The sequence below is a fragment of the Cetorhinus maximus genome, chromosome 3 (genome assembly GCF_964194155.1).
Source record: "Cetorhinus maximus chromosome 3, sCetMax3.hap1.1, whole genome shotgun sequence".
NCBI classification, from domain to species: domain Eukaryota; kingdom Metazoa; phylum Chordata; class Chondrichthyes; order Lamniformes; family Cetorhinidae; genus Cetorhinus; species Cetorhinus maximus.
In genome coordinates, this window is record NC_135881.1 from 184,604,934 (window position 1) to 184,619,310 (window position 14,377).

The 14,377-nt window shown below is 43.8% G+C and overlaps 1 protein-coding gene across 1 annotated transcript in view; it reads left to right on the top strand.

The window, feature by feature from the left end:
• LOC144679090 (collagen alpha-6(VI) chain-like) overlaps window positions 1–14,377 on the top strand; it is a 250,470-nt gene that overhangs the window by 139,689 nt on the left and 96,404 nt on the right. The window contains exons 14-18 of the mRNA XM_078539381.1: window positions 7,415–7,486; window positions 7,591–7,617; window positions 7,739–7,783; window positions 8,312–8,365; window positions 13,836–13,898. Of these exons, the coding sequence (XP_078395507.1) occupies window positions 7,415–7,486; window positions 7,591–7,617; window positions 7,739–7,783; window positions 8,312–8,365; window positions 13,836–13,898 (261 nt within the window). The remainder of the gene's footprint in view (window positions 1–7,414; window positions 7,487–7,590; window positions 7,618–7,738; window positions 7,784–8,311; window positions 8,366–13,835; window positions 13,899–14,377) is intronic.

Genomic DNA, 14,377 nt, shown 5'->3' on the forward strand with positions numbered 1-14,377 from the left:
AGAATTCAGGACCTTCGGGGCTGGGCATCTTGTCAGCCACATATACGGGGCTAACACTAACTACCTTTAGTTTACATAAAGCAGGCAGCTTGCCTTTTTTTCTTTTCTTCCCCCTTGTATTTTTCTCTCTCACCCATGAAAGATTATTTTAAGGACCCCCGGGAAAATCTCATCCGACCTCCAGGGGTCCGCAGATCCCAGACTATGAACTACTGCACGAGCAGACGGAGGATAATCATCATCGTTAGTCACAACCCAGTGTAAGCTATCAACTGGGTAAACTTCAGGAAAAGCTTCAGCTTCATTGTGCATTTAGGGAAAAAAACAAAATTGCGAGATTCAAAAGTTTCAGTGCAAGACCATGGGCGATGCTCAGAAATTGAGTTTCTTGCAATGAATTCACGAGAGTTGGTATCTCTCTAATAAACAGTTTTAAAAAGAATTTCAAGAAGCCAAGCTTGTTGTTGATGGTTAAATGCACCATCAGTTGTGTTACTCAAACCAGGAAGGTCATAAGAAAGAAAGATTTGCATTTCTTTAGTGACTTTCCCAACCCCAGGATGTCCCAAAGTGCTTTATAGCCAATGAAGTACTTTTTATGTGTAGTCACTGTTGTACGTAGGATAAACAGCAACCAGAATTGTGCACAGCAAGGTCCCACAAACAGCACTAAAATAAATGACCAGATTTTTTTTTGAGTGTTCATTGGAGGATGAATGTTGGCCAGATCACTGGGAGAACTCCCCTGCTCTTCTTCAAATAGTGCCATGGACCTTTTATGTCATCTGACAGGAAAGCCAAGAGTACTACCACTGAGTACTACCACTACACTAGTCTTGGGTTTGAACCTCAGTATAGACTGAATTACTTAATTTCAGCTAAGGTCGTGGTAGAGACTATACCTGTCTCCCATGTCCCCGTGAAATGGACACTCTCCACCCACACATCCCACCACACAATCACCCATTGCCACCTTTGATGCCCTTGACTCCATAACGAACCTATAATGTCCACATAATGGACGGAATCGTCCCAGATTTACACTAAATGCAGTAGCGGGCAGGTAAAACGACATTTTACCCGCTGGCCACGTTGGCGGGTTTTCACGCTGTATCATCCCAAACCCGCCACATTATTTATGCATTCCCGGGAAGCATGCCATTTCCAAGGCGGGCAGGCTCCAATTCGCCTGCCTCGCTGCTTCATCATGCCAGGCTCCACATTTAAAGTATAGCTGCGCTCAGTGCTTCCAGCTCAGGACCGCAGCAAAGAAGACATGGCTCCGAAAGGCTAGAAGACTGCAGCCCTTGATTGCCTTTTGGACACCGAGGAGGCCTGCTGTGATGTCCTCCAGTCCTCTGGCTGCAGGAGGGTCAGCAACATTATCACTCCAGCGTGGTAGGCGATGGCAGTGGTGACCAGTGCCAATGTAGCACAGAGGAGGTTGGCCATTCAATGCAGATAGAGGCTGAATTATCTCATCCGAACAGCCAGGGTATGGCAACCATCTCATCACGCTAAACTTACACACTCAAGCCCATCACATATTTACTGGCATCTCACTCACTGCCACCTCAAGGGACATCACCTCCGATTCTCACACACACACCCTCACATCTCCACCTGGCCTCATCTCCCCTGGAGACTGCTTCTTCAGCCCTCACCATCTTGAGGCCACTTACACAGATCAACATGTGCCCTCCACGCACACCCTGGGTTGCCCTCCTTCCCCAGTAAAGCTCTCGTCCTTGCCTGAGGCCACTTCTCCCCCTTCGCCAGCAAGACCTTGCCCTGAAGCTGTTGAAAAGCCACCCACATATGGCTGATCTGGTAGGTAGAGAACTACGCATGAGCCCCCTAAAAGTGATGATGTGCTGTCTGTGAAGCCTGGCGCTGATGACTGCAAGTGCTGACTGAAGCAAGGTAGGCAAACAAACCTTGAAGTGCTGAGCAAAGTGCAGCCTGCCAAGTGCACGTCGCTCATGTGTTGTTGTGAAACACATCAACGTGTTTTCCTGCTGATGTGGGCAGACGATCCAGCTGGGGGGGGGAGACGATTCCGGTGGGCTGGCTTAATAATGATATGCTGATGTATTACAATGAGGTTGCCGATGTCTGATGGCGGGGAACGTGGCCTGCCATCGGTGGGCTGAGCAGACGATCGCAAACTGGTTTTACGCCGTCGTGAAACTGATCACGCCATACTGGCCGCTCACGCCACCGAACACGCCCGATGCTGGTGGGCACAGAAAATCTCAGCCAATATCTCTCCGTGGCTGTTCCCCAGCATGACTCTCATCTTGGCTCCCTTAAGTACAAGAGACACAGACTTGAATGTCTATAACAGTCAATGCCCTTAACTATACTTTTCCAGATCAGATAGGACCACTTAAAGCACCAAGAATACTGTTGCCCTCTGCTAAAACTGCCCACTATGCCAAGATCATCTTGGAATGCAAAGATAACCCTAGGGTTCTATTCTCCACCACAAACCATCTCCTTTAACCACCCTTCCCTGCATCCTTCTCTCTCAAGCCCAATGAATGCAAGGAGCTCATGTACTTCTTTGTTCAAAACTTGAGACCATCTGTTTAGCTGCCTCTCCCAACCTTCCTGTCGCCCACTGGGCCACTCTTCCTCTAAGGCTCCCCACTACCCCAGCCTTGAACTTGCATCTTCTATTTTCTTTCCTGTCTTCCATCTTGTTCTTTCTGTGCTCATCTTTTCCTGCTGCCTTGACCCTATTAACACTAGACTGTTGATCACCCAACTTCCCTTCGGGGCCGCCTAGTTATAGCTGATGTTGTTAATGGTTCTGTCAGCCCGGGGAATGCCTGCCTCCCCTTGAAACCCACCGTCATCACCTGTGGTCTCTAAAAAAACTACCCTTGACCCCTCTATCTTTACAAAGTCCTTGAAATTGTTGTTCTCTCCCAAATCTGCACCATTTTCCCTGACATTCCGATGCTCAATTGGTTCCAGTTAGGTTTCCAGCCCACCACATTCTGAAAAAGCTGTAATATACCCATAGATGTTTACAGCACAGAAGAAGGCCATTTGGCCCATCATGTGTGCCAGTCAACAAAGACCTGACAACACTAATCCCATTTTCCAACGCTTGGCCCATAGCCCTGGAGGCCATGGCAACGCAAGTGAATATCTAAATACTTCTTAAATGTTACAAGAGTTTCTGACTCAACCACCCTTTCAGGCAGTGGGTTCCAGACTCTCACCACCCTCTAGGTGAAAAATTTCTCCTCAACCCCCCTCTTAGCCTTCTACCTCTTACCTTAAATCTATGCCCCCTGGTTATTGAGCCCTATACTAATGGAAAAATGCCCTCCTATCCACCCTATTTAAGTCCCTCATAATCTTCTAAACCTCTATCAGGTCCCCTCTCAACCTTCGTTGCAACAAGGAAAACAACCCCAGCCTATCCAATCTTTCCTCAGAGCTCAGACCCTCCAGCCCAGGCAGCGTCCTAGTAAATCTCCTCTGCACCCTCTCCAGTGCAATCATATCCTTCCTAAAAAGTGGTGACCAGAACTGCACACAGTACTCCAGTTGATGCCTAACCAGCGTTTTATACAGTTCCAGCATAACCTCCCTGCTCTTGTATTCTATGTCTCAGCTAATAAAGGCGAGTATCCCATATGCCTTCTTAACCACCTTATCTACCTGCCCTGCTACAAACAGGAATCTGTGGATATGCGCACCAAAGTCCCTCTGATCTTCAGTACTTTCCAGGGTCCTATTCTTCATAGTGGAATCACTTGCGTTGTTAGCCCTCCCCAAGTGCATTGCCTCACACTTTTCTGGGTTTAATTCCATTTGCCACTGCTCTGCCCACCTGACCAGTCCATTGATAGCCTCCTGCAGTTTACGGCTATCCTCCTCACTGTTTACCAACCTACCAGTTATCATGTCATCTGCAAACTTCTTGATCCTACCCCATACATTTAAGTCCAAGTCACTTATATACACCACAAACAACACTGAGCTCTGCGGAACCCCATTGGAAACAGACTTCCAGTCATAGAAACATCCCTCTACCATCACCCTCTGCTTCCTGCCTCTCAACCAATTTTGGATCCAAAGTGCCATTTTGCCTTGGATGCCATGGGCTCTTACTTTCTTGGCCAGTCTGCCATGAGGGATGTTATCAAAAGTCTTGACTAAAGTCCATGTAGACCACATCAAATGCATTACCTTCATCAACACCCCTGGTTACCTCCTCAAAAAATTCAATCAAATTTGTCAAACACGACCTTCCCTTAACAAATCATGCTGACTATCACTGTTTAACCCATGTCTCTCCAAGTGCAGATATATTCTGTCCCTCAGAATTCTTTCTAGTAACTTCCCCATCACCGAGGTTAGACTGACTGGCCTGTAATTTCCTGGTCTATCCCTTCCTCCCTTTTTTAATAATGGGACAACATTAGCAGTCCCCTGGCACCTCACCTGTGGCCAGAGAGGATTTGAAAATTACTGCCAGGGCCCCTGATATCTCTTCCTTTGCCTCCCTCAATGGCTTAGGATACATCTCATCCAGGCCTGTGGATTTATCCACTTCTAAGGCTTCTAAACCCTCTAGTACCTCCTTATCAAAGTCACAAACATCCTATATGACTGAGGCCATGATAAACTATCCCTCCTAATCTTTATCATCCTGTATGCAGCCTTTGACATGGTAGACCACACTATCCTCCTCCAGTGCTTCTCCTCTGTCTTCCAACATGGTGGGACTGCATTTGCTGATTTAATTCTTATGTATCCAGTTGTAGCCAGAGAACCTGCAATGGCTTCTCTTCTGCTCCCACACCATTACCTCTGGAGTTCCCCAGTTGTCCATTCTTGGTTCCCTCCTGTTTCTTATCTGAATGCTGCCCCTCAGCACATCATTTGAAAACACCGCAGATTCTACATGTACACTGATGACATCTCACTACCAGCTCTATCAATCCTTCCACCATCTCTGATTTGTCACACTTCTTGTCCAATGTGTGGTACTGGATGAGTAGAAGTTTTCTTCCACAAAGTATTGGGAAGACTGAAGCCATTATCTTTGTTCCCTGCCACAAACTCCGTTCCCTAGCACTGGCTATTTGTATTTTCCTGATGACTTTCTGAGTTTGAACAAGACTATTCATAATCACGATGTTGTCTTCTACACTGAGATGAGCTACTGATCATATATCTACTTCATCACTAAGGCCGTCTACTTTTGCTTTCATAATATTGCACAACTCTGCTTCTACATCAGCTCATTTGCTACTCAAACCCTAATTCAAGCTTTTGTTATCTTTAGATATGACTATCCTAATGCACTTCTGGCTGGACTCCTATATTCTGTCCTCTGTTATGACCTGGGACCAGACCCCCAAGTTTTTGGTAAGGTCTGGTGAGGTTTTTGTTTAAAGTAGACAAAGTTGAGATTCAAGACACTTGCTAAAATAGTAAAGCCACAAGATTCCACAGGTTTTGAACAAACAAAAATAAATTTTACTATACAAGGTCAGAAAGATATAACAATTTACAATATCTATCTTATACTCTAACATTCATGGTTAATATGAGGTACACATGAATTACCAGGCAAACTGTGGTCTGTACAAACTGTACAATAAATGGCAGATGTGACCAAGACAGGTTCCATGGATTTCTCAACAACCCACTCAGACATCAGTAAACTCTATGGGTCAACCAATCTCCTTGAAGCTCTATCTCTCTCATGGGGGATTCCAGTTTTTACCTTTAAGGATCTCACCTTGGAAATCTCTCCAAAGGTCACTCTAGCTCAGATGGCCTCAACGATGGCATGTCTCCAAGTGTTTTAATCTTGCCTCCCAAGAGTCTGTTCTCCTGGAATCCTGAGTCTGCACCCCAGCATCAACTCAAAAGCATTACTTCAGCTCTTTAGTATGCTGAGCAGAACTCTACTGCTCCAATGAGGTGCCTTTGCCCCAACTGCCCGCAGCCTTCTGTTGACTTCTTCAATTGCCAGGGCTTCTTGTGTGCACTCTTTGATCACCAGAGCTTCTCCTGAGCCCTAACCATTTTAAGGTCTGTCAACCATTGTCCTTTTACTTTTTGAAGCCTCTTTCTCTGCTCCCTTCTTCTGAACTGAGATCTCTCTCTGCCCCTCCTCCCTGTCCTCTGCCTGGGACTCTTCGCGATTATGCCATTCTACTCCTGGGTCACGTGACCCTATTTTCGTGCCTTTTTTTTCACAAGTACAATAGGCTGGTCCCCAGCCCCAAGAACTTCAAATGCTGTACCGCGCATGCACAGTCCGCTCCCTGTCTGCACATGTATGCAAACTCCTGAGGCATGCTGGGTGTTGTAGTTTGCAGCTTCCTAATGATAAGTCTGGATCACATAACACCTGCCTAAACTTGAGGTCATGCAAAACTCTGCCACCCGGTGTTCACTACTCACCCATCACCTAGCTCTCCTTGTGAACCTACATTGATTCCCAATGGCTTTGTCTCCATTTTAAAATTCTCATCGTTGTTTCCAAATCCCTCTATGACCTCAGCCCTACTTACTTCAATAACTTCCTCCAGCCCTACAAACCTTTAAGATCTCTTGAGATCCTCCAATTCTGACTTCTTGCACATCCCTGATTTTAGTTGCTCAATCATTGATGGCCATGCCTTCAGCTGCCAAGGCCGTAAGCTCAGTAATTCTTCTCTAAAAAAGAATTTCTCTAAAATACTACTCCCTTTAAAACATTTTAAGACATCTGATCTCTTTGACCAAAATTTTGGTCATCGGCTTTGATATCCCCTTCTATGGCTCATTGTCAAATTTCGATTGATAAAGCTCTAATGAGGCATCTTGAATGCTTTGCTGCTTCAAAGGTGCAATTTAAATGCAAGTTGTTGTTGCCAATTCTCGGCTCTCCGATTGCCAGCTACTGCCCCTGCCACTAGCCTATTGCCATTGGTGCTGCCTCGTGCCTGTTGAGTGGGCTATCAATTTTGCCAGCTATCAGGCAGGAAACGGTCCAAGAAAATGTACAAATTTGATCATCTGGGGCTCCTCAGCACCCTTCATGCCTTTATCCAGGCTGATATAACTGGTTCTTCAGATTCAGAACAGTCCCAACTTGCACATCGAAATATTGCTGTTTATGGTTTACTAAACCATGCAGTGCCAATTAGTCTGTTATAAATGACTTGAAAGTATTTATAAAACCCCAGCAGTACGGACGGATTATGAGATTTATTCTACCAGTGAAAATGACACATTGAATTGTATCTGAATTTAATAGTGCCACTGAGAACACTAGCATTTCATTTTTTCTTCTTTTTTAATGTGTTTCTTTTTGGTGATTAATACCTTAACCTTTAAGCAACATTGGTTTGATATCATGATCCAGTGAGATAAGGTTTCATTGTTTCCTTAGGGTGAGAGAGGCCCACATGGATATAACGGTACATTTGGAGATGATGGATGTCCAGGTCCCAGGGGCTTCACGGTAATAACATGTTACTAATCTATTCACATCAGTGACATTTATATTTAAAAATTCCATTACATCTTAGTCTCACAGTTTTATAATCAACTACGTATACATTTCAGGGAAGAAGAGGTTATCGAGGACAGAAGGTAAATACGGCATTATATAATTTTTTAATTTATAATTGCTTTGTCCTATGAAATTTGAACATTTTCTTCAGCCTGACCTTTGTTTACCAATGTACTAAAACCCAATGTTCTATTGTAACAGGGTAATGATGGAGACTTTGGTATCAATGGAATAACTGGAGAGCAGGTATGAATTATCTGAACTAGATTTTCACAGAAAGACCTGTTTACAAATACTTTATAAATAGTAATATACCATAGATGTCAGTGTATAAGTCAACCTTTAAAGCCTCAGAAAATTCCCTCTAAAAATGGTGGTTGACTTACACGCCTTTGGTGTGGGCGGTCACCATCTTTGCCGTTTGCCACACAGGTTTGGCCCTGTGCGGACGTGTCTTAAACTCCCGCACATGTTCACAACTTTGTGAATAATAACTGCTTCATCCCTTGCACCATTATAAGATACCGGTAAGTAAAGCATCCATTTGTGGGGTGATAAATTAAGGCTGACTATTAATGCGAGTATGGCATGTCGTGGCTGAAAAGGGGTCGGATTTATAAGGCAGAGTATATGCAAAAACATGAGAAATGGGGCCGAAAAATGGGGTCCCCAAATACTCCAGGTCGACTAACATGTCCCAATCTATGCTAATACATTTAAATTATAATGTATATCGTAATTAATATAATTATTAGGAATATTGTGTTCTTACAGGGAGATTATGGAATTTCTGGACCTTTCGGTGAAAATGGCATTAGTGGAAAAACGGTAAGATCTTTCCTGTTATCTGTTAACAGTCATGATCAAGAAATTTATTTCTACTGCTTTGTAGAGAATTGTCCAGGGCAGATTTTTAGATCCCACTGAAGTCTATGGACCTTTGAACGGCTCGCCACATTTTATGGCCCCACCCCCGCCATGGTGGGGCCATAAAATTCCACTCCCTGTTTCAGTGATGTACAAGAGGGGAAAAAACTGCAGGTGCAGCAAATACATTCATTCGTATCGGTAAAAAGAAAAGGGAATATAATGTTTCAGGTACAGTTCCTTAGCCTAAATACTTCAAGTGTGCACCAATGCCTGCCAACATTGAAAACTGGAAAATTGTACAGCCACAGATTTGTAAAATTTCCCCCCCCTCCCCCACCACCCCATTAACCTACCCTTTCTTTTATTCAGATACCCATGGACCTCCTTGGTATTTGCAGTATTTTCTGTTCTGATTCAGATTTATATCAGAGCTGCAACTTCTCGGTTGGATGACAAAACATCAATCCTAGTTTATATAACAAAAGAAATGAAGACAGGAAAACTATCTGATGGCAATGCGTGTTAAAACATGAAAAATAATGGAGGAAAATATGTGAATAATTGTTCAAAATGAAGAGAATAGTACAGAATATTAATGGTTAATTTTACCTTGGGCTTGTAAAATGAGGATGGGTTGCAGTAGAATTAGGATTGTAGTACACCCTGTTCCTGTTCCACTGCCACACCAACACCTGCCTGCATCAGGTGGGAGCCTTCCTATAGCATGTAAACTGGGATTCTTTGATGTATGTAGGATCCAAGTCCAATTTAGAAGCAGAACTGGGCAGAATGTGCACAAGAATGCTGAACTGGGAGAAAGCAGAAGCCCCATTTCAAGCCAGGTGTTGGTACAGAGGGAGGTCATTGGGTCCTTTAGCCTCGTGCCTCTGCTAGTCCTACATTGGAGTTATCTACAAGAAACTCTATTCTCTGTTCATTCCCGACGTCCTTAATGTTTTCACTCTTCTCATGTTCATGCAATTTCCTTGTAAATGTCATGATTGACAGAGCTTCAGTGTATACTTGGGATAATACATTCTGTTACAAATATGGGGCTGCATTTTGCCATTGGTGAGCAGGGGGCGGGGCCCGCTCGCCGACATGTAAAATGACGTGGGATGACGTCGGGGGTTCATCCTGCCCCATTTAAATTTTCAGGAAGGCGGGCCCGCAGCAGAATCAGCAGAACCAATTGAGGCCATTGACAGGATCATTGAAACAATTAAAGAACCTGCCCATCCAACCTTAAGGTTGGCGGGCAGGCCAGGAGCCACGGCCGGCAATAGAAAAAACACGAAACCTCATCCACCGGTGGGATGAGGTTTCATGTTGGGATTTAAATAGTTTAATAAAGTTTTAGTGTAATTTATGAACATGTCCCATCTCATGTGACATTGTCACATAAGGGGGACATGTTGAGGATTTTTTTCTTTTTCTATTTTTAACGTTTTTAAAAGTGTAACCAATCTCCCTGAGGCAGCATTTTGCCTCAGGGAGATGTGCCCGCTTTTTCGTCTGCATGCACACTTTTGGGGAATCCTCCCCGCCCGCATAGGAAGCACTTGGGCTTCCCACCGGATGTCACGCAGGGCGGGCCTCAATTGGCCCGCCCATGTAACATGGTGGCAGGGCCCGCTTCTCCAGCGGGGATTGGCTCCCCGCCCGTCGGAGATTGAGTTGGGCCCGCCCGCCCGGTGGGCAGAAAATTCTGCCCATGAAGTTTGTAAGATTGTTATGTTTTGGGACTGTATTTAATTTAGGGTAAAATGAAGGAATAAGGGAGCCATGTAACCCGCTCTAAGTCCTGCAAGACAACAAGCTTGGGTGACTTGGTTGTTAAAGATTAAAGTGGGGGCTCCGGTTGTTTGGTGCAAGATATTAACAATGTAAACAATGACCAGAATAGCAATACTGACAGTGCATCGGCTGTTAGGCCTGAATTTTTACGAAGTCACCGAGACTACACGGACCTTTAAAAACCCGGAATTTGGAAATCCCACCTCCATTTCTGATAGATCCTATTTTTGCCAGTAGGTGAAAGGGGGTGGAATATAACTCATACATGCAGGAAACCTGAACTCAGCATGGTCCTTTGAACTCAGTGCTGCAGCAAGAGCTCTAACCCAAAGTGTGGGGGTCACAAATTTATGGAGTAGATGTAAAGACTTTTGAGGGATGAATAAGATCTGTATAACTTTTATGATGTGAAGTTATTCAAAGCCATGACCTTTAGAAATTTTTTTTAAAAGGCAGCCTATGCCAACGAGAGTTGAAAGAATTCTTATCTAGCAGGTAGCTGTTGGCATTTCTCCGAGGGCTATCATTATGTCATTGTGAATGCTTCGCTGCTTTCCAGATGCTATAATTATCTCAGCAGAGGTTTTGAAGTTCACCTTTTGATTGACAGCTCAAAGAGGCTATTGAAGGATTAGCTGTCTTTGATGTGGGTTATGAGTAGAAGTTTGTTTTTATAAGAGCTTAAACACCCGAGGAGCTTTATAAGCTTTGAATGGACTTTCATAAATGGGAGTGTTTTAAAAAAAAATATAGCATTAAATTTTTAGACCTTTATTTTATTCCATGGCTCATGATGTCTGCCCATGGTGGATACTGGGTGAATTGGCATGGAGGGAGCAAGGGTCAAAGTTGATGGGTGGATTGGCATGGGTTGGCATTAAGTTGGCATGGGGGCATGAAGGTGGCAGGGGGACTGGGTAGGGGTGATGGGATAAGGGAGTGGTGAGGGCTAGAGGGCCTAAAATTTAACAAAACAGCTGAGATAAAGTCCCAGTGAACTGAGGGGGGCCTTTTAACTGGCACTCAGAAACCCCTGTAGCCACCTGCAGCTGCATCCCATACCTGCCCCATAGAGCAAAGATCCCAACTTTTGGGAGAGCTTCTTCCAAGGTGGGTGTGGTGAGCTATGAAATTTCCTCGCTCGCGCTTCCCACCTCGGGAGTGAAAATCCAGGCCTTAGTCTCCAAGTCTCACAGGGAAGTTTTAGGAATATCAGGTTTTGCAAACTTGTACAATTTAAACTGTCTATTTAATTTCAGGATAGAATGTAGATGGGGACTTAGAAGCAAGTAAATCAGCATTTCTACCTAGAAGCAAGGCCCTTGTGATTCATGTTGCCATGGAAATTGTCTTTGAAAGGGAGAGAGTCCATAGCAAGACATTGTAATAATGGGTTAAAGAGTTTTTCTTAAGATATCCCTGAACCTCACAGACTGTTTAGTCTGCAAGATCCTGAGAGAGAGAGCACGAGCAAAAGATAAAGGCAGGCAGTCTCTATTGTTTATCATGCATCAAATGCCAATGGCCCTACTTTGTTTCCTTCATCCTTTATCCCTCTTTCCTAAAACCACCCATCTAAATTCCACTAAAATGTTGGCAGGATCTCTGCTTCAGTCATTAGCTTCAGTTGTGTATTCCCCAGCCTCACACCCCTCTGTATAAAAAAGATTCTCCTGCTTCTCCTCTTATGTTTAATCTTGTCCATATATCCTTACATAAACCCTTCAGTGACTGGAAGCAGTTTACTTCTATCTACTTTGTTCCATCCTGTCACAATTTTAAGCATCTCCATCAAAGCATCCCTTAATTTTCTCTCTTCTAACAAAAACTGCTGCAATATTTGATATCTTTCTTTACATTTAAAATTACTTATACTAGGCACCGTCCACGAGAACCTCTGCAGTATCCTTTCTATTACCTGACTACTCTTCCTGTCATGTGGAGCCTAAAACTACACATTGTGGTCCACAATGTTGTGGTCTTACTAAAGTGTTACATTGATTCATCATATTTGACTTCTATATCGTACACCTCTTGTCATAAGCCCAGATTTCCATTTTCTTTTTTAATGGATTTATCTACCCGATGCATTGTTTTTAAGGTCTTCTCAACCTCCTCCTCAAATTCATCTGCTCTTCACCCAGCATTCCCAAACTTAAAAGTATAATCCTTCTCATGTTTTGTTACAAAGTCTCACTTTCAGAAGCAGACCTCATTCATCAGCAACTAACTCCAGCTCCGACTTATTCCACATGGGTTCCAACTGGAATTCCACCCTTCATTTTTCGTATCCACCCACAGTTAAAAATATTTCCAAGACATTCAGCATTCCTGGAACCACTGTTCTTGCCACATCCTGAGACACACACTCAATGCCATGTACCACCACATGTACCTTGTGCTTCAGCAACACCAGCTTACTCTATCTCAAAACTGTCCTGGTCTCCAGTTTCATTTTACCTTTCATCTCATCCGGCGCTTTAACATTTTGTCAAGCCACCTAATATCAAGTTTTGAAGTTATCCCTTATATACCCATATTTACTTATGTTGAGAACCTGATAAGTGTAATCACAAATCGATGGCTTTCATCGCTAACCACACCTTGCCAAGCAGAGAAGCATCTATTTGCGCTTACTTTCTGCTTTCTGTCCTTTAGCAATCCTTCTAGCCATTCTGACACTTTTCGTTTAACACACAGACCTTACATGGATTTTCACAAGGGGGTTCTTAAGTAATTCCTCTCACACTATGTGATATATAATTGACTTTATTTAAAACCCTTAAGTCCGCATGCATTCTTCAGTGCAATAAAATGCACTGAAACGTGATGGGAGCAAATTTTCCCCTTGAATTTGAACATGAAATAATTGCCTAGGTGAAGCGCATAAAATAAACTTGCACACCCTTAATGGAGCCTTCCTCATCCTCTGTCCATTATTTTGAAAGGATGAAAATTGGGCAACCTTGTCACTGGCACAATATACTTTCCGTCCAATTTTCACTCTGTTGTCTGCCCAGGTAATTAATTAACACCCAAGTGCAAAAGAGGAAAATCTACCCACAGGCTGATATATTGGTGATGCTCTGCTAGAAATGTTCATTTGAACCATGGATAATGACCATTAGGTAGCTAGATAATAAGTACATTTTGAGTTAAGACATTGAGAAACTCAGATTGTATAAACTGCAAGATTTGATCTCAAGAGGCCAGCATTATCTAAACCTTAATAGGTGTTATTGCCTGGTGAGGTGCTAGGCATAGGTGCTAGGATCAGATGTTTGAGAACAGATTTGTGGAGTTGTGGGGTGGGGCAGTAGGGGGTTTTATGCCATCCATAGTTTACCTTCTTGGTTGCGTGGAAGTACAGTACTTTCCATTGATTTTTCAACTAGGATCAGAATCTCATCATGTGAAAATTAATAGGCCCAGTGTACCATTTCACAGGACAGTGCTTCGAGTTTCCTGCACACTGCAGCTACACATAAAGCCTTAGCGATATTTTTCATCGGAATGGGGTGAATCATATTCCTGAACAGTGAAACCATTCCCCCCTATGGAATAAATTGAATGCAGCTGCTATGTCTTAGAAATATTTCTGACAACTAATATCGCTTGCCTTAATTTCTAGGGTACAAAAGGCCGAAAAGGTTTTTCAGGTGATCGTGGAGAGACTGGTTCCCGAGGAGATCCTGTAAGTAATCTTTAGAAAAGGGCTAGTATAAACATAGACAATCAAAGACTATATTTAAGAGTTATCAAATCTGGTTCTGAAAAATTCACACGGGGAAGATTTGTGTTGGCGAGAAATGGGGTTGGATTTTACACTCCTCTGCCAATAGGTTTGAAGGCAGGTGGCATATAAAATCCAACAGATGGCCTTCACACCACCTCCTCGCCCTCCCCTGACCCATCTGAAATTTTGCAGGGGAGGCATTGGCAGCCCCCACTCCCCCCCCACCGCCTATCCCAGGCTCATTGAGGCCCTTAAGTGGCCAATTGATGACCACTTTAGTGTCTTATCCTGCTGCCACTGGTAGTTTATCCAGGACAGAGTTAAGTCCAAGCCATATGGGAAACCTGGCAGCTTTAGCTGGTGGCAAGAAAGTGCAGGGGAACCTCCTTTCTGGGCCCCCTCAGCCCATCGAAAGCAATTCCACCCCCTTTACCCAG